Below are 24,368 nucleotides of genomic sequence, written 5' to 3' on the forward strand. Positions count from 1 at the left end.
ATAGTGATCAGACGAAATAATAAGGCAGAACAGTAAATAAAAAGAGCAGTGTAGCGATGAAGTGCACTCTACACATTATTTTTTTCATGAAGGACTTCAAATCTTTAACCTTTAAATACTGCTGATCTCATAATTTTGCTAAGTACTGATCAGTGTTTAAAATGATTAGTTTTCATGAGACTGATATGTATTCATTTTGTCATCCTCTGAAGGCGCTCCAAGAAACTGGAGTAATAGCTTCGGTTAATATCTTCAGTTATTTAATAGTTATTATTTTGGACATCTTAGTTTCTAGAGAGGGGGAATGCCAATAAAAAAGTGTTAAAATTAAAAACGTATTTAATGTTACACATCAGATTTTTTAAAACACACACACAGACACACACACACACACACTGGCAGTGTCAAACAGGTTGTAAAAACCTGTTCAGCGGTATTTAAAACACAAATATAAGATATGAAATAAATCCAAGAAATTTTGTAAAAAGGAATGGGAAAATGAAATGGTCAATGGAATCAGATGAAATACTAAATAATATCTAAAAGTAAGTAGTGTGTTCAGTAATCTACTGAATCTACTTGTTATTTTTTCATGATTTTGAGCCTAGTTTATTTTTTGCAATTGTAAGTTTTTGAAGCACTCCAATATGTGGTGTAACAAACTCAGAAAACAAACGTGCTCCTGTTCTCCTGCACCAAATTCAAACTGGTCACACAAATGTTACGTTTGAAAGTGACAGCCAGCTTAAATGCTACTCTGCTGGTACATGCTGTGCTTTTGTCTGAGCAGCACTCTGATACCTGGACTTTACAGATGTATGCGCTCATATACCCTGAAATGCACTGCTTTGTTGGAGCTCTATATTATAAAGCCCAAACAGCTAATTGTTTGCATGTTAAGTTAACCACTACCACAGAACGGAGGCACTTTTTCACTTGAGTTCTTCGAGTTTCATTCCATTTGTGTAATGATAAAGACTTTTCAGTGGGTGGGGTTATCTCATCTGTTTACATAAAGTGATGTGAAACATTTTGCTATTATCATTCCAAGGAGGGCCACACCACAGAGCAGCCTTTTTAATTCCAAACTTTGTTCAACCCTTAACTATCTGCAGTGCTGTTGTACAGTTTAATTTGTGCCTGAAAATGGACGTTACTTGACAATATTGTGCTGTAGGCGCTTCTGTTTCCACATAAACTCTTGTGTGAGTCAGAGAAGCTCCATACGTGGCCGCCTCTTCACATTACCTCCTTTCAAGTTCCACTCCTGCCCTGATGCCCTGAAACGGTGACTTTGCCTCGGAATTGAAGCCCAAAAGTAAACTTTAAAGTACACCGTGAATGTTTATAGTTGGAAGAGAAGAAGATAAATCTATTTTCCACAGCACTGTCAAGTGTCAGATTTTCATCTTCCGCTCACTTCCCTGAGCTGAACCGAACAACCATTAACGTTGAGGAATTTGCTGACGGCTGCAAAGTGATTATCTATTTTAGTCGATTAGAGACCGTTGCAAGCGGTGCCATCAATCTGAACACAAAGGCACACGAGGCAATTCTGGTGAGGTCATGACTCTTTAGTAACTGTCAGCATCAATATTCTCAGTACTTTGCATAATCTGCCAGAATTATTTCTCTCTTTATAGCTCAAGAAGCGCTCAGTCTCAACTCTAGTTTTCTTCAGGATAAATAAACGTGTGAACGTCATATCAGTGCCAGTTGCACACGTTTGTCATTATGACGGTCTGTGAATCACTTTTAGGACTTCATCACTGAATTAAGATAATTAATAACTGAAATTATTCTTGGCTTTGACTTTTTATTAAGTTGGAGAGGGTTGCTGGTTTTGTAGCACTGTAATGTGATGCATGAGCTGCAGCGACAGTTGTAGAACAGTTTTATTGTGCAAAAATAAAAGCACTGGACGTTAATATCAGCATTTTAAATTAAACTAACAGAGCGAATACAGAGGGGAGACTGTATCAAGAGGCTGGTGAGCAGGGAGCTGCAGCAGGCCAGACAAGAGCTTTCAAAAAAACCCGATTTGGGCAGGGATACTGTTGATGAGGAAACGTCTGATTTAACAGATGGTTTTGTGCAAACATTGTGGATAGGTTGTGCATTGCAAGTTTTGTACAACAAATCAGTTTACTTGAACACTCTTACCAGATTCTTGGCAAAGTAAGCTGGAACCACTGTCATATTTACTACTGTGGGATCTGTTGGAGGTTATTCATGGAAAAGCCTGCTCATGCTGATTGTGAGGTGGCTGTTGGATAAACAGAACAATGATGGGCAATAAAACAAAGCGGAAAGAAAAAGAAAAGTTCAATGTCACTGTGGCACCAAGGCCAAACAGCAATGTTAAATGACAACAAAAAAGGATCAGCATGTTTTCCATGGAGAGTGTGGTTCAACGTGTACAGCAAATCGGAGGCTGATTACTTATATGGAGTCAGATCTTTGTAGCCACAACAATGAGCAGTCACTCTTTATAAAGCAGTTCATTTCCACGTTGGTTTCCCTTTGCTTTGTCCGCATGTTGTTTCCAGGTTGTCCATCATTCTCATTATCTCCTCACTGCAAAATACATTTTAGCTAAATTTAATTTACGTGTGTCCTTCATATTCAAAGATGAAGTGATTTCATTACGTTTTGGCATTCGAAAGGTCCAAGTCAAAAACACACCACACATGGGAAGCTGGCTCACCACACTGGCTGGTCTATCAGCAACAAAGCATCAGCTCAGCATTTGTAGAACTGCACATTATCCTGTTATGTTTGAACAACGACTGAAAGGAAGCCCAAGATCGGGGTTACTTACTGTGAGATCTATTTTTAGATATACGTATACAGACAAGAGAGAGAAAGATGTCAGAATCGACATGTTGTGTGCCAAATCTAGCTTGCTGAGTTAATTGGTGATTACAAATCGGTTGTATGGCACAGATGATGTGTGCGATCGTATGACTCTGTGGCTTTCACCTCTTTCACGATGGGTGGGTATAAATGACGGACGAAAGTCTTAATAGACAATGAGACATACAACTTTATTTGTTTTGTGCATACATGCAGATACTCTTAGTTTGCATCTTCAGTTAAATCTTTAGATGTTGCAGTTTGCTATATAACCTCATCCATTCTATTTATAGCTGCAATGACACAAGCAATAACTGTAACTAACTTTGAATGAGATCATCATCAACATTTCTTTTTGTTTTCTCATGATGAACTTGTAGAAAAGTATTAACTTATTATGGCACCAATTAAAGAAAACAACCAAACATTTGGCAATCACAAAAACTCAAGAACAATGTATCACAAAACATCACACCAGTACTATCGGGTAGATGATCATAATGATTGTTGTGCTTTGATGCATATTCTGTGTTTGATCGTTAACTCCACACTTTAAATCTTTCATTATTTGTTTTTTGTTTTTTTTATTTTTTGTTTATTTATAATTCACATAACTGCTGCTCTGATGGTACAATGTTTAGGTTTTTGTATTTTCATTGTGGAATTTTTGTTTTCATATAGAGAAAGCCTTATTTCCCTCTAATATAATGAAAATAAAATTCGATTTAATTCAAAAGAATATTTGAATATGGTGTCTTTTGATTGGGGTATCTGACGGATGAAGATGTTTCCTCTCAACAAGCATTTCCTCCTGTGTGGAATGCCAGACATGTTATTGTATATCACTGGCTGCAAAGCAAGACAAATAAGCCTCCACGGAGCTGACTAGAAGTGTTGTCTCACAGCTTTGTGTGTTTCTGTGTTTGAGATATACCAATAAGTTTTTCCTCACAGTAATGAGCTGTTGTGAAGGGGCATCAGTGTCGTCTTCAGTGTTTTTACCTTCCTGTTATACGTGTGTGCCAGTGTAAATGAGCATGTTTCATTACAAGAAAAAGCTGCCTTGCCACGGTGATTCAGGGGTGGGCCTCTGTTTATAAGGTAATTAGAGTGAGCTTGTGGCTCACCGTGGATAACTGAGGTCAGACTAGTCTATGTCTAGATTTCAAGGGGCCCCTGTAAACTGATATGCATCACTGGCTAAATGAAATAACCTTTAGGTGATGGAGGTGGCAGGTGGCAAAACAGACCGAGTGATGTCCTGATCACTCTAAGCAAGTGCAGCGCCCGCAGACCGGTGTTTCTGAAATCAAATGTCAGTCACAACATGGCGGTGTTGTGTGTGTGTGTGTGTGTGTATGTGTGTGTCTGTTTGTGTGCGTGCATTTGTGCGCGTGTGACTCTGCTCATTATTATTCTTTCACAAAAGTGTCATGAAGGCATTTGGGAAATCTGTCCGCCTTGTTCTCTGGGTCATGAATATGAATGAAATCCACATGTGTTTTGAATTTGTTTGCTGATTTGCATGAAGTGCATGAGCAAACAACAAGCTTGTAGAAGATTGTATTCTTAGCTGTTGTTATGAACGGTGCCACAAGCTGCGTGCGTCATCACACAGTATGACCTTGTTTTGTATGCTTGGAGTGTTTCATCTCTAATTGTCCAAGTGTGATCTTTCTGTGTAGTTATTCTTAATGAAACATATCGGGATCTTTTACCGTCTCCGTGTGTCTCACTGTGGATCTAAGCACTCTGCAGTTCAGATAGTGTGAGGAGTTGAGATAGATTGGTAAATAGCCTTTGGAGAGTCAATGTTATTGATGTGGACTGCTGTTTAAAGGTGGACAACTGTCTTGTATTGGTTGTACACAGAAGCTGTAGATCTTTCATATGTCTTGCATTCAACGCTTTCGTCAAAGGAGCTGCTTGGACCTCATAATGGTAGAACACATTACAACCAAACACATGCGGTAAATAAATAGCTGGTTTTCACTGCTTCTGCAGTCTCTAAGACTCAAAACATAGCACGTATGCACGGCTTTTGATCGTATCATTTGGGAATACGTTTTTGCATTTGGGATATGCGTTTTTCCTGCGTTACCTCCACCTAACTGCCACAATCCATTGTTACGTTGAGTATTACATTGTAGTTGTGAATGTGAGTGTAGGTGATTTTCTGTTGTCTTTGTTTTCCCACAAAGTCTTCATCCATACTGGTGCGTTCATTTCGTCTGTTTTTCCATTTCTCTCTGTAAGAATGCAGACCAACAAAGCAATACCACCAGCAACATGGGGGCAGTGCTGAAATTAGAAGAGAATGACAAATGGCTGAAGTGTTTGAAGAGCGGCTGCGTGACGCCTTGAGATATTTCTCACAGTGCCTCCTTCTCAATATTAACATCAGTTCTACCTCCTGCTGTCCCCAAAGTAGTTATTAGTGACTTCTTTCTATGTATTTTTTTACTAAGAATCCTACTTTTCTACTTGGTCTTTGGCCAGTATTTTCATTTAGGGTGGCACCCTCTGGTGGATTGAATGCTATATGCTCATTCCAATGCATTGGAAGCATGGAAACATAAAGGCAGTGATGTACACAACGTATGAAGTTGATGCATGTTGTTGCTTGTACATAGAACATAAATGAGACTTCTGTTGGATAAAGAGGGTGCAGCAGATGAATAATAGAGGAGCAAAACTTAATCTATAGTCCATACAAGTCAACGATGTGTACAAGAGGCCCTTTGTGCTGCAGCCTGGATACAAACCCAGGCTCCACACATCTACATGCAAGGGAAATTTCAAAAAAGAAGAATGAATGAATGAAAATGCAAAAGGCTTGCTGCAGCGCTTTGCAAGAATATTTGACAAACTGTAGATTTCACTGTTGTTTGCATACTCTATACTACTATTACTACATATTAGCACAGCGTGCACATTGGAACTTAGCCACTATATCATCCTAAGTGAGTTTTAACAGTTTCAGTTCTCCACAGGTATGTGTAGACTGCAACTGCAGTTTTAACTATCTCCACAATGTTATAAGTGCAGCATGGTAGTTTAAATGTTTCTTTAACTGTGCAACAGCATATAAGCTTTGATTAATTGTTTCATCTATCAGTGCTGTGATATCCTCAAAGCTCCATATGTCATACTGTACTTTACATTAATGATGTGATGAGATGTTATTTTCATGTGTCAGTGGTTCATCTGTAATAGCCCTGATAGGTTTTCCTCCTGGAAATAAATCACATAAGTAGTTTGAGGTGATTTTATTGCCTTAGAGCACTGACCTTCACTCAAGTAACCATCACTCTGTGTCCTTACTGTGCTTGTTGTTTTAATGTGTACGTAGGTCATACACTTACAATTCAATTTCTCACTCAGTGTGACCGATTTCATGTCCATATGTGTCAAAATATGGGAGGTTAAGAAAAGGACAACATAAATCGTCCCCTATTTAAAATTAAGTGAATATACCAAAAAAGGAAAATACAAGATTTTACTGTTGTTGCATTTTTGAAAGTGCTTTAACCTGCAAAGTAACCAAATCCCATCACATTTTGAAGTTGTTTATGTAATGATATGAAGACAGATTGTATAACAAGGTTGAATATTACAAAGTTAATGAGCATTTTCCTGAATGTTAATTCAATCAAGATACAGTCCAGCAAAAAAAATTGAATGTAAACGCAGGCTTGGTTCCACTTTCCATGGGATGCTGCTGCCTCTTTCATGATCTTTTGGAGACTGACAAAGATGTTTGTTTTCTCGTGATTGTTCAACCATCCCTGGTTATTTTTTCAAGCTGGTTATTTGCTATAAGTGCCTTATGTCCTCATGAGGATGTTATTGAGACAAGAGACATTGGTTCACACAGGAAGCCATCCTGAAATGAATTCTCTCAGGGTGTCCAAATTACTTGTAGTCTATCCCATCCACAACCAGCACAAAATGCAGAATACTAAAATATTCGATGAGACATTGTTTGTCAAAAACATTTCTGTAGAAAAACAACATACACATGCCTCCATTCTTAGTGAATCGTCTTCATACAGCCAAACGTAAACGTCATTTGGCCCAGATCCTAAAAACTATGGAAAAATAAACTGAATACCAATTTGTCAGAATTTTTCCAAATTTAAAAGTCCACATTTCTTGGAAATCTTTTTTCACACAAACGGTGAAATCCGATCTGCCACAGCGTTTGTCTTTAGGCTAATGTGGACGAAAGCCTACCACTTCTCAGAAGACGAGATACTTTCAGCGTTCAGTGCTCAATCACTGGCTGTGTTTACATGGACTCTTGTTGGTCAGTCTGATTGAATTCTTACCGATTTAGTGGCTCAATCCCATAATGCTTTGCACTGCGATGTTGGCTGTTTGTAACGTGCACACATGATCCCACATCCAATATTGAAGATGGATTTTTTTTTTAGCTGGACTAATCAAGCATGTTGTTTATTTTACTCACAAATCATTAATATTGATCAGAATATGATCACGGAGAGAAGATAATAGGTTGAAGAGCAGTGTTGTCTTCTAGGACACCGCATGTTAAAGCATCAAGTGGTGACATTATGTAACAAGCATGTGCACGAAGCCAGTGGGAAGGAATCCAATATGAAATGTAAATAGACTTTGGTAGGTTAATAAACAAAGTCACACACCCCTTATTTGATCACATCATAATTTCAATCAGATAGGGGCAATGTAATCAGGTTAAAATGTTTACATGATGCAATTTTAATCAGATCAGCATTCAATCAGATTACTTCTGGTCCATGTACCTGCAGCGACTGACGTTTTGCCTGCAAGCATTGCAGCCATCTTTTGTTCAGTTTTCGATCTCAGTATTGGGTTATGTCTGATCCTGAGTGGACAAACTAGGAATAGCAGTTGCTTCTATTGAAAAGCTGCAGTTAATGCCGCCTTTGTTTTTTTTACACTTTGCATCCCATGGGACAAATATAACTTCCTTGCAGGCCGGTTTTGATATGTGGCAGCATGTTTGACGCCCGTCGTCAAAGCATTTATTTACTTTGCAGTATTTCAAGGATATTTAAAGACTTGCATAAAACACCAGCAGACACATTATGTAGCCTAAAAACTACTAAATCCAGATTGCATCTATTTTTCTGTACCTTGCCCAGTATTTTGCTTATTATGTGACGCAATGGCTGCTGGCAAACTTCAGCAATTGTAATATCTGAATAGCTTTTAAATGAGGTGCCTTTGTGTTAGACCCGTCTTTATGTGTACAGTTGTACAGTTGCAAAGCACACACTCAAAGAAAACCATACAATACAAGGCGCGCACACAGTGTATTTACATGCACCACAAGTGGCCAGCTCTCAGCTCACTGAGGGGACTCCCAAGGGGTGATTGTTCCTCTAATAACCACACCTGCAGGAGCAGCGGTGTTGAGTGTCAGCAAAGCCTTCGATCGTGGTTGTTGAGGGTTAATATCCTTCAGGAGGGAGCCTCAAGAGCTCAGTGGAAAGTCCTTATGGAGCCTCTTTAGGCAGTAAATATTCAGTCATGTGAGTGAATAAGCACTTGGTTTCTGTAAATCCCGTCCACATTAAAATGACTGTGAAAGCGGTCGACTGTAAATGGTAGACCCGATGGGATTGCATGGACACACAGTTGATGATTTACTTTGTTTTACTGGGATCCTATTTCTGCCATGCAAAAGCTTCTGACCCTTTTCAATGGCTCATTCGATTTATGAATAAGATTGGAGCGAACAATTGGAAAATCCTGCTTGAAATGTAGGCATCCTTCGTTTCAGCAGTACTGTCTACATATTGTGCTCCAAATCTCTGATGGACCATTAAAGTGAGAGAGCTCAGAAATCAGTCTGCGGCGTCTCAGTTTAAGTATCTACACATGACATATTTTAACTTTCTTACTTTTCCACGTCATTAATTCAACTCACTCGATTATTGGCAAATAATTTTCTACTATTGCCTCAGTTTCACTTCACACCCTGACAGCTCTTTCTTTAGACAACCAGATGGTTAACATTTAGGGATTTCCAATGATTCAGCGATTAGAATCAACTTTCCTTCAAAATGGCTAAATGACATTTCCATTGTAAAAGTATACAAAACATATATTGGTGCTGTGCTTTACTATAACTAACATTTTCAAAATGTTTAAAGCAAATAAGTTAATTAAAGAAGAGAGTGGTAGCAGCTGAAATACAAACCTACAAACCTGGATTTTTGTATTTGGCAAATAATTTAGTTGGTTGTAAACATGGTAGGAATTAGACTTTGGGGAAATGTTAACATTTAAAGCATCTTTGCTCTTAGTCGTGTGTCAAAATGAGTTATAACCCTGGTTGAGTTATTAATGTGATATAAACCACCATTGGTTGGTTGCGAGAGCTTGGAGTGCCTTGGAATATTATAACCATCATAACTGCTTCTGAATAAAATCTGTAAAGCATTACAGTGTAATCGTGTTTGGATGTCTCTTATCAAAGAGAGTGTGACAGCCCTGTATTACCATGACTTCATGGTGTAATTGGATTTTTTTTTCTTTTTCTTTTTTTTTTAATCATTTAGCTGTTTGAACGTAACACCTGGTACCACTTTTCCTTGGAGTTGAGTACGTGAAAGGAATGAATAATACCTCATAATGACATGACTCATGGTGATAAAATATTACACTGCATGTTATCATGGCGATGGTGTTATTAAAACTCAACATAGATGAGGGTGGGGATGATAAAACGGAGAATGTGCAACTGGAAAACCTTGCTGCTTCTTTTTGTCTTGTGCAGTTGGTACCTTTCACCTACATACACCGAGACATGCAAGGTGTTTTTCATTTATTTTATCCAAGTTGAAGCTGAAATGAAACCACACAAGTGAAGAGGAAAGGTTATGACTGCAAAATAGAAGATGACCCGGGATATTAGTTTGAAATGAGAGACTTGGAGAGACCAATTTGAATGGAAATGGAAAAGTGCAGCATCGTCAGCAGTTTCTGCTCAGGCAAGAATTTCAACTGGAACTTCAAAAATGAACAAGGACAAACTAGACACAGCAGTTTGATCTGCTGTGACCATGTGTAGTCTTGTTCTTCTAGTGGGACAAGAATGTGATTGACTCGTGGGCATTCAGATCACTGTGCGGACTTCAAGGGAGAGCCACAAAAATGTAACTGAACGATTTGACTTTAGACTAATATTAGGGTAAAGTCAAAGTTAGAGTCAAGCAAGTAGCAGTTACTTAATCATTGTCTGTTTATTGTCACTTTATGCACTCTTTATGTACTTTATGAAAATTGTAGTAAGTGTCTGGCTGCTCCATTTTACAAGGGTCGCCACAGGAAAGTCATTGCAATTTGCACACAAGGGTTTGCAGAAATTTAGAGTTCAGGGTCACGGGGTACTCAAGTCGATCACATCTGACTATGGGCGAAGGCGGGGTACACCCTCAGAAGTGAAGGGAGAGAATGTCTGCATGAATTAAATGTAAGCCAATGTAATGTCCTCAGAAGGCATGGTAACAGAACTCTGTGTCTGTGCATGTATGTGTGTGGTGGAGCCATTTATTTCTCTTTGACCCTATAGTAAAAACCTGACACACTTGTTGATGTTCGGGATCGAACGTCGTGTCCATTATATTGAATCATGTGACTTGTTATGTGAATGTTAAAATATTTTGGCTCTGTCTTGTCTGCTTGATATTTAACAGAAAGAAATGTTGCAAGGGCTTCAAGTTTGTGTTGGGCCAGTGCATTCCTGAAGGTAGGACAACTGTTTGGAAGCCCCTTTGTATTTCTGTGATTGTTTTGGGAATCTGGTGTTTATTGTCCTACTGGATCTTTAGTCCTATTATAGAAAATAAAACTTTACTTTCTGCTTATGCCTGTTTTGAATTGGAGTGCAGTTAAATATGGAGATTATTCTTATTTGTTTTGTTTTGATTACATTCATGCAAGTTTTTGATTTCTCTCTGAAGACTATGATGTGTGCACTGGCGCCCCCTGTGAGCAGCAGTGTACTGACCATTTTGGCCGAGTGGTGTGCACCTGTTACCCCGGTTACCGTTATGACCGAGAGCGCCATAGAAATCGAGAGCAGCCGTACTGTCTGGGTAAGACTTGTGCAACACCACATCCATATGATTAACATTTTAAAATGACTACGTGCTTGAATATTCCTGGATTTGTAATTCAAACCTTTACCGTCTTAGTGAGACTCACACGTGTAGTTACATAATCAAAACCTTTTTTTGTCATCAAGAAAAAAAATAAATCTTCCAGCATCTTTCAGCACCTCTTCAGTACAGAATGTCAAAATGTTTTACACAATCCCCAGATTGGCTTGGTCCGTCTCCAAAACAGAGTCTGGCAAAACGCCTTTCAAAATACTGCTGGGTTCAAAATAATCTGCAGAGGAATGTAGAGAAATGCAAAACTCAACTTCCTTTTGTTTATTTGTTCATAATGCCATAGGAGTTCAGTAGTATCAAGACTAAATTTGAGTGATTACAAATATAATGGGAAGCAAGGTGGTGCAGATATACAATCACTGTTGTCTTGCAGCGAGAAAATACCTGGTTGGAATCTGAGCTGAGTTTGCCTGCATTTCCTGTGCCTGGTACTCATGCTTAGTTAAACCGGTGAGCCTGCGTGTGTGCGTAAGTGTGTGTGCGCGTATAAAAGTATGTGTACTTAAAACACTCAGAATTAGAGGGGACTTATTCAAGATACGACTGATATGAAGAGTCAGTGGATGGCCACGAGTGGAGGTTAAGTCATCGGCCATTTGACAGTAGGAAAAAATGAGAGAATCTGATCTCAATTTGTTGGCAACAACAAAGAAAAAATACTGAAAAACATGTGCATGAACATGAACATAATAATTAAACAGTGGTGAGCTGGTAAGCTCTTGTCAAAATGGGCTCAAACAATGAATCTATGGATAGAGAGTTGAATTTTAGCTTTTGAAGCATTTCTGTATTTGAAAAAAATCAAAGTTTTGATAAATTACTCTAGATATAAAAGTGAAATTAATAAAAAATGCAAATATGTTTATCACATCCAATAGAGTATGAATCCAGATTTTTTGTTCTTCCATATGCTAATACCCACAGGTGTTAGCCTTTAATTCACATTGGACAATCGTGCATTACAATGCAAAACTGTCAAATCTGTGTGAAAAATAACAATCAATATGAATCTCTTAAGCTTATTCAGAGTGTGCGTCTGGATAAGTTCAATAGGTTTGAAAAGTGTTTGTCTCATGTACAAAGTAATTTTCTCATAAAACAGTATTTAGCACCCTGTATTTTGGTTCTGCATTTCCTGTTATCTTTTAAAAGAATTTACCTTCAACAACGTTAAGTGGAAATTAATTCTCAAGATTAGCAATGATATCCCTTGTCAGCAGCAGCTGTTCATTGTAAGTTACTATCTACTGTAAATGTCTCGAACGTGGCTGTGCCTTCAGTGGAGCAACAATGTCATTCTAGTTTATTTTGATTTTCTGAATGAATGCGCTGACAAACCATGATGGTACGATGCTGTTTTATGTCTGCACTGAACTCAAGCACCGCTGCGAGGAGGGGAGTACTGCTGTGTGACGGCTCTGTAGCCCAGAATAGTGGCAGGTGTTACATGACAGCTTCTCTTTGTACATAAATAAAGCAGTAATTGGTTTAATCAACTAATATTTCCGGTGTCGACTAACAAGGTGGTGAATGTTTAATCCTTCAGCTGACTAATCATGCTCATTTAAACACGAAAATACCTCAGTTTGTGTTTAAAACCAATTTAAATCCCATATTCCATGCACTGTAAAGGGAGTAAGTGTGTGTATACGTGCTAATGACATCCGAGCGATCTCGAATGACGTTTTGTTTGGTTGCTGTCTCCTTTCTCTCACTGCAACGTACAGACATAGACGAATGTGCAGACAGGAATATAACTACCTGCTCTCAGGTCTGCGTCAACTCCGCGGGGAGCTACAGGTGTGAGTGTGAGAAAGGCTATTTCCTGGAAGAAGATGGGAAAACATGTACCAAGGGGGAGAGAGGTGAGAACAGTATTTTTACTGACATTTTCTTTTTCTTCAAGGGTGCATGTGACAGTGGTGTGGAGCTGGTGTCGGCACATTTCGGTGTGTGTGAGAGTGAAAAAAGAGGAGGGAGCGCTGCAAACACAGACACCTGGTAGTCATTAGACATCTCTTCCCCTTGTGGACGTCAGAATAGTTCTGTCTCACCAAACACATCGCTCGCCCTCTGACTCCAGGTCTTCTCTGATTTGCCGAATGCATTTGAGGAAAACATAAACGGTGACGGCGATTAAAAAAGCCCCAGATTCAGTTTCCAGTGAAGCAGTGAGAGGCTGTAGATTTGCTACTTCCTCCCATGAGTTTATCTTCCATTGCCCACGATAACATTTCAGTGGAGGCCGCAGAGTGAGAAACTGTGATGCATATCACTGTGCTCCTGCTTGACGTCCTGCTGTGTAACATTGGGGGAAGGAGGGCCCAGACATTTTCATCCATTACATCCATGCGTGGGTGAGGCTTTATATTTAAACTCTCATATCAATCTAATTTTTGCGTTTCATGTTTGTTTTTTGTATAAAAGGGATTGTGTGAAACATGCATATTAGTCATGGATTTTATTTTTATTAAAGATTACAAACAAATAAGTGTTGAGCTTTAAATAAATCAGCGGGCCATGCGAACGTCACCAGTGTCCTCTGCATGGAAACAAGCATGCATGTCAAAGTCAAAGTGCAGCAAATGTCAACCACAGTTGAAAATGGGCCCGTGGCTAAGTAAGCTGCCATAATTACAACATCCACACACAGTGATGACTTAGAATATTAAGCTGTCGACAACCGTGTCTTTTGCAGAAGGGGAGGGTGAAGACTGGCAGAGGAGATATTCAACAAGTTATTTGTGTACTGCAGAGGTGGCATGTGACAATGTATTTGTTCATGAGTTTTCTCAGGTATCTGTATTTGTAGGATCAAAACTTTAATATTTATTTTGCTCATGACTTTTCACTTTCATTTGCATATATTTTCCTATCTGTTGCTTTCTTAAAACTAGTTCCATCACTTCTTTCATTCCCTCAGCCTGTAGAAATGACGCTTGAGAGTTCTCGTGACAGAATAAAACACTTGTTGATAATGAAGATGGAAAAGTTGACAAATTTCTGATTAGGTCACCTGAATGATTGTTGAAAGCGGGCATCTTCATTTCCTTCAAAAGATATTGTTCATGTCATTACTTTTGTTCAATGATACAGTTTTTCACTTCAAATTATCATACAATTTCATTATCATTATCATGTGTTTGCTGATGTGCATTTAAGGGCCCCCACCTACCCCAACCAGAACAAGCTGCCTTAAAAAAGACGTTATCATTAAAGTTAGAAACCAATGTCAAGTTTAAATTTTTTACTCTTTGCACAATTCATAACCTCTACTTTTACACTTTTACTTCTACTTAAATAAAGCACATGAGTACTTTTGCCAACTCGGATGTAAACAAAATAACTCCACCTCTCATCTGACATTTCACACGAAGATGACTGAGTCATTTGGCTCGTGTTGTGCGAGGAAGGGCCAGCGAGTCAGCCGGCTCTAAGCCGTAGCAGGTGTTGCAGATGTCATCATGGCCGTGAGATCCACTGACTCCTTTTATGTTGTGGTAGTTTTAGGAGCAGCTCAGCCAAAGCTGATCTTTCACCTCTTGTTGTGATAAGCCCGCCCTCTCAGAAAATGACAACAATCCAAATTTGTTTAATGACATGCATCACAGTCTTTTCAAATCGTTCCAGAATTCGATTTTTGACATATTGAATGTCTTTAGAAACAATTCTGTTTATTTTCTTTACATCAAATTGATTGAAGGTGGGGTTTGAGGATAAAAGGGGACGTCAAACTATGAATATATGTCATATGTTACGAAATTGACTTGTGAATCAGAAAGTAGTGGGAATTTGCACTTTTCCAGAACCGTTTGCTTATTGAGAACCAGCTTCCCTTCCATCTACTGAATTAGGTCATAAAAAAGCTTTGTGAACAATGGCTGTCCAGAATTTGCCCTCTTTATTTAACTCACTCATTCACTAAACAGTCTATCAGCTTACTTTGTTCTAAAAAAGTCATTTTGATCGCTAATAATCACACCCCTGTTTTTATATTACAATGTTCTGTACAATGAGACTGCTTTAATGTGGCATGATCGTAATGGGAATTTTGTTTTTACAGGATTTTTTATTCTTTTTTAAATTTCATTCAGACAAACATCCCTGAAAACCTTTTCTAGTATGAACAGACCCATTAAATAAGTGATGATTGTTTTTTGTTGTTGCTGACATTTTTTTTCTCAAACTTCATGTGGCATAAATATTTGTTTTCCACTGTTTTCCAGCAGTGCATCTCTTTGAGAAGTCTGATAATGTCATGAATGCTGGAACTTGCTCAGCCACATGTGATGATTTCCACCAGATCAAGATGTCCGTCCTGCAGCTTAAACAGAAGGTAAAGATAATTGACAGAAGGAGAAAGGAGACGCCTCCACAGTAAAGCCTCGTGGTGATATTGCAAGAACACAAACAGACAGAAGTAATGAGATGAAAAACGAAAACAGACATATATCTTTTGGTAAATGATATGTAGATAATATGCACCTATTGACCAAAAGGGTCAAATTTAGACATCTGTTGCAATCTTCAAGTATTAATAAAATTATTTATAATTGATTTTTTTTTTTTTAAATTAGACTATTTTATTTCATTCAAGTTTTATTCATGATTATGTCATATATATAAACGACAACATTAATATGTTAGTTGAGTTGGACGGGAGGACACCAGTCTGTTTTAGGACAATGCTGTAATGGTTTTTTTTGTCTATTTAAGGGACGAGTGCTGTGATGAATCGTCTAATAAACTGTCAAAACAAATGTTCGGCAGCACCAAGAAGAATAGCATTGACAGAAATACAAAAGGGTGTTTCTCTTCTACAGAGTGCAACATATCAAAAATGCCATTTTATTTCATCTGGATAGAAATACTTCCAGAAGAGGTCATGCTTTATTTCCAATGAGTTCTTCTGCGTACGTTTGTAACTTCAGTCCAAGGACATGCATAGATATAAAAACACAGAAAGATCATGCAAAGTCTACATAAAAAGGCATCATCAGCAAACAGATGTAACCAGAAAGTTACTTTCCATGTGATGACAATACTAATCATTGCACTGGATTGCTCTCCAAAGACTTCATTACCGACATACAATATTTTGGAAACAGCTTACAGAGTTCCGCCACTGTTTTGAGATACAGTATAGCACTGTGTTCTCTAACAATAAATAAGTATGTTCTCCAAGGTAATTCCTGTATTCATATGTGTATAATAGTGGTCAGTCCGTGCAGAACTCACATTTCCCTCTCTGTAATTGGAGGCATCTGAGCCTATCTTTACAGTCTGTCAACATTGGCACTCAACATGTGTCACTCTAACAATGAGGCATTAGTTCCAGCTGTGTGGTCCAGGTGTTCCTCTCTACTCTACTCTACTGCACATACTTTATATGTATATTAAAAGCCAAATTAAAATACTGTTTTCTCGACAGATGAGCACAAACTACCTCCACGGCAGGTTTGTGCATGTGGGTGAACAGTCTACCCACGGTCTTTAAACATACATTCAAGGTTGAATGGTGACACTATAATAGAGTGGAGGTGTGAATGTGATTGTTAATCTCTCTGTGTTCGCAATGTGATGGACTGCTAACCCTTCCAGCGTGTATTTCTCCTTTACTCATAGCCAACTGGGGATTGCATGCTTTCCCCACACAACCTGCGGTGTTGCAAACAACGGTATAGAAGATGGAAGAAAAGATCTACTGTGCATGAGAAAAGCCTATTCTCATATGATCGTGTTACAGCAAGGTTAGAGGTTGAAATGAGGAACCTCTTAAGATAAAACACCTGTTTCCAAGGTCACAGGCTGAAGTCCTGCATAATTGTGACTGATCAGCAGGTGAACTACAGCCTTGTAGGGTTTGTGCATGCATGTGTGTGTTCGCGCAGACATACGCTTCAACATCTCACCGTAATGCTGGCCCTTGCAGCGGCGAGCAGTTCCCCACGGGGATTTCCAGAACCACATGATGTTTTACAGAAGATCAAAGATAACTTCTTCCCAAGGATGCCACTTAGCATGCAGAGCAGGAGTTCTCCTGCTCATGTTGAATAATGCACAGGGGTAGCCTGGACTTCAATCTGGCCTGCTTACAGCTCGTACTGTGGCGCAGATAAAGGATCAGTTTTCATCTTTGCTAGGGTACAACATTTTTGCATAATTTCACTTGATGCTGGCCGACCGGTGTGTAATTTTCCCGTCCTGCTTGACAATGCGTACCTTTCTGAATCTTTGTGTCTACAATCAATTTCTGAACCAAAATAATAAATTGTGCAGTCTGACATCTCCAAATGAAAGTAAGAATGAATTATTCATGCTGGGGTATTTTTATTTTTTTGCAGTATTTTCACTTGATTTGTTCAAGCCTGTTCATTCAGGCTTTTTATTCTTCTTCTTTTGTTGAAGATGGCGTTGTTGTCCAACAGTGCTGACGTCCCTGAGCAGATGACACATGATAAAATCCTGGCACCTCCATTATTTTTACAAGGCCCTCCAGGTTCCCCTGGACCACCAGGTAATACTTATCAAAAATATGTTATACCATGTTTATGTTATGTATAAAACATCAAACTACAGCCTTATCAAGCTGCTGACATAGCTGTTAGCCACCATGCTGAAACTTTAGCAGAACATATTAGGCATGTCAGTATGATGCTATTTGACAACTACAAGAAAAGTTGTGACTACGAATATTTGTTCCTCAAATTAAAGCACTGGAAGAAAAATCTCTTCATCTGTAACAAATGTCCATTATTGCTTTGGCATTTTACTGCAAACCACAAATTTGTACCTCAAAGATTCATGTAAAAAAATTTTAACAAATCAGGAGGAGTCATAATGTGGAAAAACAGAATCATCTTCAAGTACAAGCTTTCCAATTATCCAATCAGATTGGACATATTTCATTCAAGGCCAGTATAGAAGACCTACCTGACTGAGAAGCATCTCTCGAGCCTCCAACCCCGCTAACCGAGGTTTTTAATCAGGCATGCAAAGTCCTCCTGTATTCTGCTTTTTGTCTTTCTGTCATTCCTGCAGTGATCTTTACTCAGCTAATACCAGTCTGCTTGATTGTAGGAGATCCAGGACCAGAGGGCCCTCCAGGATTTACGGGAATGCTGGGACCCCCTGGCCCACCTGGTCCAAGAGGCTTGATGGGCCCAATTGGACCCACGCCAGACCTGTATCACATCAAACGGGGCCCTCGGGGACCTGTGGTCAGTCATATATCTCTTGTATTATCAATGTGTACAATCAAATCTGTCTTTTGACAGTACAGACTTTGGACAAACTTGTTAATTCCGGATGAATTTCCTCAACAGCTCCAGTTCCTCATGTTTCTTGTGTATGACCTTTGTTTTGCTGATTCATCATGTTCTTCTGAATATGTGTGTCCTGACTGTGACCTACACAGTGTCGCCATCTCTGGCAAAATTTTCTTTTGGTTCGGCTCCTCGATTGCTTTTTTTTCTGCTTGGCTAAATGAAAAACAGAAAAAAAACAAAAAAAACTTGGCTGTTCTCTCTTATGCTTTATTCAGTGTTGCAGATTTCATGGAGTTCTGGCTTTCGCTCACTGAAATCATTCAGGTAATTTAGCAATCTTGCATCGTGACTGAGGCCCCAAGAGAAACACAAAATATATCCTGTCACGCACCCTCTTAAAGACCCACAAGTCTGCAAGGTGAAAAAACGATGACACATGGCCATGGCAAAAACAACAGAGAGGACTCAATCCATTTACAGCTTTAGATGTTTTCTTTGGCTGGCTGGTGTTTTTGTGTAGTGCTCAGTCTCGCCTGCGAGTGTGAACCTTCTCAATGTTAAGACGTCGGATCCGAATCAAGAATGTGCAGGATGTTGGCCGTCAAGTCATATTTCCACTTTTTAGAGCTCTCATGACCATCAACACCTGCAGTCACTCATATCACAAGCTGCTGTAAGCCGAACCAAGATGTCAGGGACAATGTTTGTACAGTAGAAAATGATACATTGCTTTTGTGTGTACGTGTGTGTACATGTTTTTGTTACCTCTTGAGGACCTTTTCCGGTATCAACATTTTAGCTTTCAGCTTTTTAGGACCATTTGGACACAAGGGTAATCCTGATGTAGCCAGATATACCATTTCATTCCTGGCTAAGGTTAGGAGCAGGCTGCGATGCGATAGAGGGAGGTGGGAAGTACTGTATACTGGAGGTAGGGGTGGGTTTAATACCCTTAATCTACTCCACATATCCTCCATCCATCCATCAAGCCATTTTCTACCATTTTTCCATTTCAGTGTTTCAGGGTGCTGGATCCGATCCCAGCTGATGACTTGCAGAAGCACGAGACATCCTGGACTTCAATCACACAACAAACACATGGACCACCGTCACCCTTGCATCTTGTGGCAGTTTAGAGTCACGAATTACCCTGAAAAACGTAGCCCTACTAAAGTGTAGTACTGAGTACTGATACAAAACCTACGCAAGCATGGAGACCAAACGTAAACTCCACAGCAAAAGGCCCCTTAACAGACTCGTACTGGAGATATTCTCACCGTGAGGCAGAAGTGCTCACCACTTTACCACTCGGTTTTGGGGGGTACATTTATAAATGTAAAAGCTACTTCCATCAGTAAACTGGACCAAACACATTAAATGAAGGTATATTAAAAAGTGAAGCCAGGCTGCACACAGTTTGCCTCACATCAGGCATTAAATCTGGTTTAATGCCGCAGCTCCTCTAATTTCACGTTGTCGACCTTAATGCCAGGACGTACAGTATCTACCTGCATGTGATGATTAAGAAAGTTTGATTTCACACTTTTTTACTCATAACGAGGTGAAACATTTATTCCAGTGAGTTCTCATTAAATCCTCAGCTCAGTGGTGGTTTTGCCATCAGGTCACATGGGTTTCACAACTTTTACAACATGTTGAAAGTTCGTATGAATGTGTGAGTCAGATGCTTTGCACTGATATAAATATTAGAATTACTCCCTCCAAAAAGTTTTCACACTGGATGAAGATGATTATCCCCAGAAAGAGATCAAAGCACTCGCTGCCGTTGTTCCGAAATCACTCAGAAATGGCCTGCAGGCGTTCACACCGATAATCTTTGTTCATCTTTCTGGTTGGAGCACAATGATAATCACTTGTTTTGTATTTAGAGTTGAAAGAACTATTTTTTTCTACTGAAAGCACTGAATTAAAAATGTGTGTCTGGCTGGGTTGTAGCGTTACAGTTAATCTGTCTCTTTCCTGCTTGTCAATATATTTGTAGCATGAAAGGAAAGTGAATCAAATCTTTCAAAACTGAACATGTGTGAATTGTAGTTTTTCATTTACAGGGGCCTACCGGTGCACCAGGAAAGGATGGCTTAAAGGTGAGGTCGAATCACAATTCATCTCCCAGCATTGTCTCTTCTGTTTCTTTTTAAATGGAGCCTTTCCTGTAAGAGGCAATAACTCTTGACAAGAGTCCACCAAATTTCCCCTCCGGCAGCAGGAGGGGTTTTACTCTTGGCACATTGCATCCTACTTAAAAGGAAACAAATTCAAGCTGGCACAAAAAGGCAAAAAGTACCAAGTTAATAGACTTGCCGAAAAAAAATAAAAAAAATTCGCAGCAACTTCTTTTGAAATCCATAGATCAGTGCGTGGGGAAAGCACAAACCAGGTGCCAGAGAACTTGCTAAAACTCAGCCTGGTGCTGCACAGGAAGGGCTTGCCTAAGTATGGAAAAAACGGATTACCCAACCACAAGCTGCTACAAGTTCAGGAAGCTAAACTGGACTGAACTGAGTAACAGTTCACACAGTTTTGATGGACTATCAACTCAAGAGGGGCCGTGTTATTTGGTGCATTCGTAGCCGTGTTTTGGTTTGAGTGATTGAAAGCTGGCAGCATCTTGGGATTACACATTATATCAGAGGATTACAGTTTGTTTTGACTGAGGTCGGCTCAGTTCATCATGAGTGATCAACACGGAGCCAGCTCCTCCTCAACAACTGGAATATGAAGAGGCAACGTTTTCCCAAACATCATTATGAAAACTCCCATCCCTCTAGGCTATGACAGTTATATGGAAAATCACACGGCTTATTCTTTGAAGAGTGCCTTAACATTGGTTGATGGTAGGTGGTAGCAGTTTCTCAAAGGGGGCAGCTGGAAAGTTTTTCTCTCTGGTTTGCCTCCCTGAAAAGCCTCAAGCAGAGTGTTGAAAGGGAGGATGGTCACATTTCAAATTTCGAAGGCACAATGCAAATTCCACACTGGTTATGGTTTTCATTTTTCGCTTTTTGGATATATTTCCCTTCTTGGTGTTTATGATTTCGACAGACAGTTATTTAGAAGGGCATCTACAGTCAAGACAAAAACAGCCCAGACGGTCATTTTGGACTCATCTGAGTGCAGCGGGGCCGCTCACTTTCAGATGGAGTGTCCACTTTTGACCTCAAAGAACAAGTTGGTGAACTGCTGATTTGAGGCCTTCAAGTAAAACAAAAGTATCAACATTGTTTGAGGAGTATTTTTTCAGAGGTTAGCTACAAAGCAAAAGCCTACTGAAAGTAAACATGAACTCCCTGTCGATCTTTGCTTTGACCCCCGCCTGTGCAGCAGGTCGGTGGTGCAGCCAGTGAGGTAAGGCTTCCTTTCTTCTAATGTGAACTTGAAGGCTTCTACTCTGGGAGGAAGTCAGAATCAATTTGGATTGAAAGCAAACAGCTGACGTGGTTCAGGTCGATGATGTGCAGCGAACTTTCAGACATTATCAAACCCAATGGGAATGGAAATTAAAAGAATATGTCTAATAAATTTGGAAGCTTGAGATATGAAATACTCTTATTTTACATCGGCTCTTTGATCTTTTACACCGGTGTTTGCTTAGCCTGTGAGCCCAACGTATGGAACGACTTAGGTGCATCTGCCTTATTGACACGGTACCTTGCTATTCTTTGAGTACAGCTGGGATGTTTGTGTGGATAGATTGAAGGGTGATGGTAATCTGTCTCTCCGAGTAACAAATCCAAACCATCTGCCAAAACACTCACAGCCCCAGTGTGACCCTGAGCCTGGCAAACAACCGCAGTAGTTGGATCAATGCGTGTCTGCAACTGGATTGTAATCAACAGGCTGCTGCCATCACGCGCCACCGTCAAGCTGAAGTGCGCAGCATCACACGCAAGATTCAAGTAGTTGTACTCGTCCATAATTTAGACATTTGTTTATAGTGACAGAATTTTGTCAAGAAAAGGTCAAGTTTGAGACACCTATCCATGAGCTACAGCCTTTAACACGATAGCAGGTATTTAATTGTTATTTTATGATAAATTGCATATTCAATGGCAAGAGTTAGCTTGACTCTGTAAAGCCTCACATTACATTCATATATGACAAGCAGCAAGACTCCATGCATTCGTATGCCTACTATCCCATATAGAATTGAATAGAATAGAATTACTTAATAATCTCGGAGGAATTCTTTGTATTGTGTATATATTAATTATATATTGTTCATAAGTTTGATTGTAATATATATTTTTTATATCCATTACTTTACATTTGGTAAATACTATCATATATAATGTATGCTGGATCCTATTTTTTGTGCATAGTATCTAATATTGTGTCCTATCATTATCGGGTACTCATATCTTTTATTGGATATATATTCTCATGAATCTTCTTTTATTTGTCCCTGCTCTTTTGCACGCCATCCTCCTTCACAGCCACAACACCTGGACTAATAAAGTAATATCTGAAATTATCTAATTATCTAATTATCCATTATTTAATTTTCAAATATTCTTCAATTTCAATATCAACTTTACTTTGAATCATCATTTTATTGTAATGGAGTCTTTCAATCCTCACATTTTTACCAGATTTTGAAATTTGCATATTGATCTATTTTCATAATAACAGAAGGATACAAGTCAAGGCACGTTTCCATCATCTCTGCTTAGGTGTGTATTTATTTCTACAACTAATTATAGTATCACAGGCAGTTATGTTGAATTTTAAATTGGAATGTTCACAAATTATTTTCATTTAGTCAGATTCCTGCACAGTCATCACACAAAAAACTAAACATAGTGAAGTGGAAAAAAAAAATAGTTGTATTGAAAGGCTAAAGATCCTAACCTAAAACAAGTGCCCTGGAGGGAGAAAATAATAAGTCTTTCAATTTACTTTTTAATCCTTGAGGTATTCGTGATTACTCTCATCCTGAACGCTGTTCTTTTCCCTCTTAAAGCTCCGACACAAGTTTGCTAAGCAGAAAATGATGACGTTTTCTCATGCTTTTGTTCTGCCTGCTGTAATTCATCTTAACTAAATATTTGTTTTTCTTGCCTCAGGGGGATCGAGGAGCTCCCGGCCCTGCTGGACCACCAGTAAGACTAAAACTATCTATACTGATGCTGCACTGTTTTAACCTGTTGCCATTATCCAGCACTATGAAGGTAAACTAAAGCAAGGTTAGAAAAAACAATAGATCCCTGTGGACTCTGGACATTAAATGACACTATTAATAATAGTATCATACTCAAGCTAAATAGTATCTTGTACAGAATAAGGATCGTTTTCTTGAGTAAACACTGACGGTGTTAACATTAACAAATCATGGCAAAAAGCTCAGTGAGCAGTTGGACAGAGTCCTGATCAGCTGGATGAGCAACTGTAAACCCATCTGAATAAATACAGAAGTGCTGAAGCCATGTCATCATTTCCAGGATATTTTAAACATAGTAATTCTTCTTGATGCTCAAAATAAATCCGTTTTTTTGTTCCTGGCCTCCAGGGCCCGCCAGGCTCCTTCGATTTCCTGCTCCTGCTGATGGCAGATCTCCGTAACGACATCGCTGACCTGCAGAGCAAAGTGTACGGTCGGCCCGTACACTTACACCCTCCAGAGGAAGACTTCCCCTCGGCCCCCGACAGCTGGAGGGAAAGCCAGGACGGCGTGGACACGGGCTCAGGTGAGGATTATAAGGGGCCTCCACTTCGAACAGGCGGAGGGTCAAAGAGGAACAGGAAGAAGAAACCAGTGCAAGACAGAGCGGACTGAACAGACTGGAGGGAATCAGAAAGGGTGTTTTAAATACTTTGTCAGGTGTAAATATTAAAGTGGTATGCCTCTTTATTTAACTGTTTTAAAAGGAATGTAATGTATGCCGTTCGATCACAGATGTTTATTTTTATACGATATTCCAGATTGTGTGTTGCAACTTTTCACAAGAATGAGCGGATTGTGCTGATGGCCCGTTTAATTGTATATTTCCAGACACATATTGCTCCTTCACAGCATTAAACAAGTCTCTTGGGAAAGCTG

At 39.3% G+C, this 24,368-nt stretch overlaps 1 protein-coding gene across 2 annotated transcripts in view; it reads left to right on the forward strand.

Moving 5' to 3' along the window:
* ccbe1 (collagen and calcium binding EGF domains 1) overlaps nt 1-24,368 on the forward strand; it is a 42,859-nt gene extending 18,491 nt beyond the window's left edge. Inside the window, exons 3-11 of one of the 2 annotated variants that reach the window (XM_080476407.1) lie at nt 10,566-10,618; nt 10,833-10,967; nt 12,773-12,910; nt 15,272-15,381; nt 17,454-17,562; nt 18,126-18,265; nt 20,383-20,418; nt 23,395-23,430; nt 23,838-24,361. In XM_080476407.1, coding sequence (XP_080332533.1) covers nt 10,566-10,618; nt 10,833-10,967; nt 12,773-12,910; nt 15,272-15,381; nt 17,454-17,562; nt 18,126-18,265; nt 20,383-20,418; nt 23,395-23,430; nt 23,838-24,104 — 1,024 coding nt within the window. In that variant the 3' untranslated portion in view covers nt 24,105-24,361. Of the gene's footprint in view, nt 1-10,565; nt 10,619-10,832; nt 10,968-12,772; nt 12,911-15,271; nt 15,382-17,453; nt 17,563-18,125; nt 18,266-20,382; nt 20,419-23,394; nt 23,431-23,837 lie in introns of both variants that reach the window. The other variant, XM_080476408.1, reaches the window with a different exon arrangement.

Source organism: Lipophrys pholis (assembly GCF_963383615.2).
Source record: "Lipophrys pholis genome assembly, chromosome: 12".
Classification (NCBI taxonomy): domain Eukaryota; kingdom Metazoa; phylum Chordata; class Actinopteri; order Blenniiformes; family Blenniidae; genus Lipophrys; species Lipophrys pholis.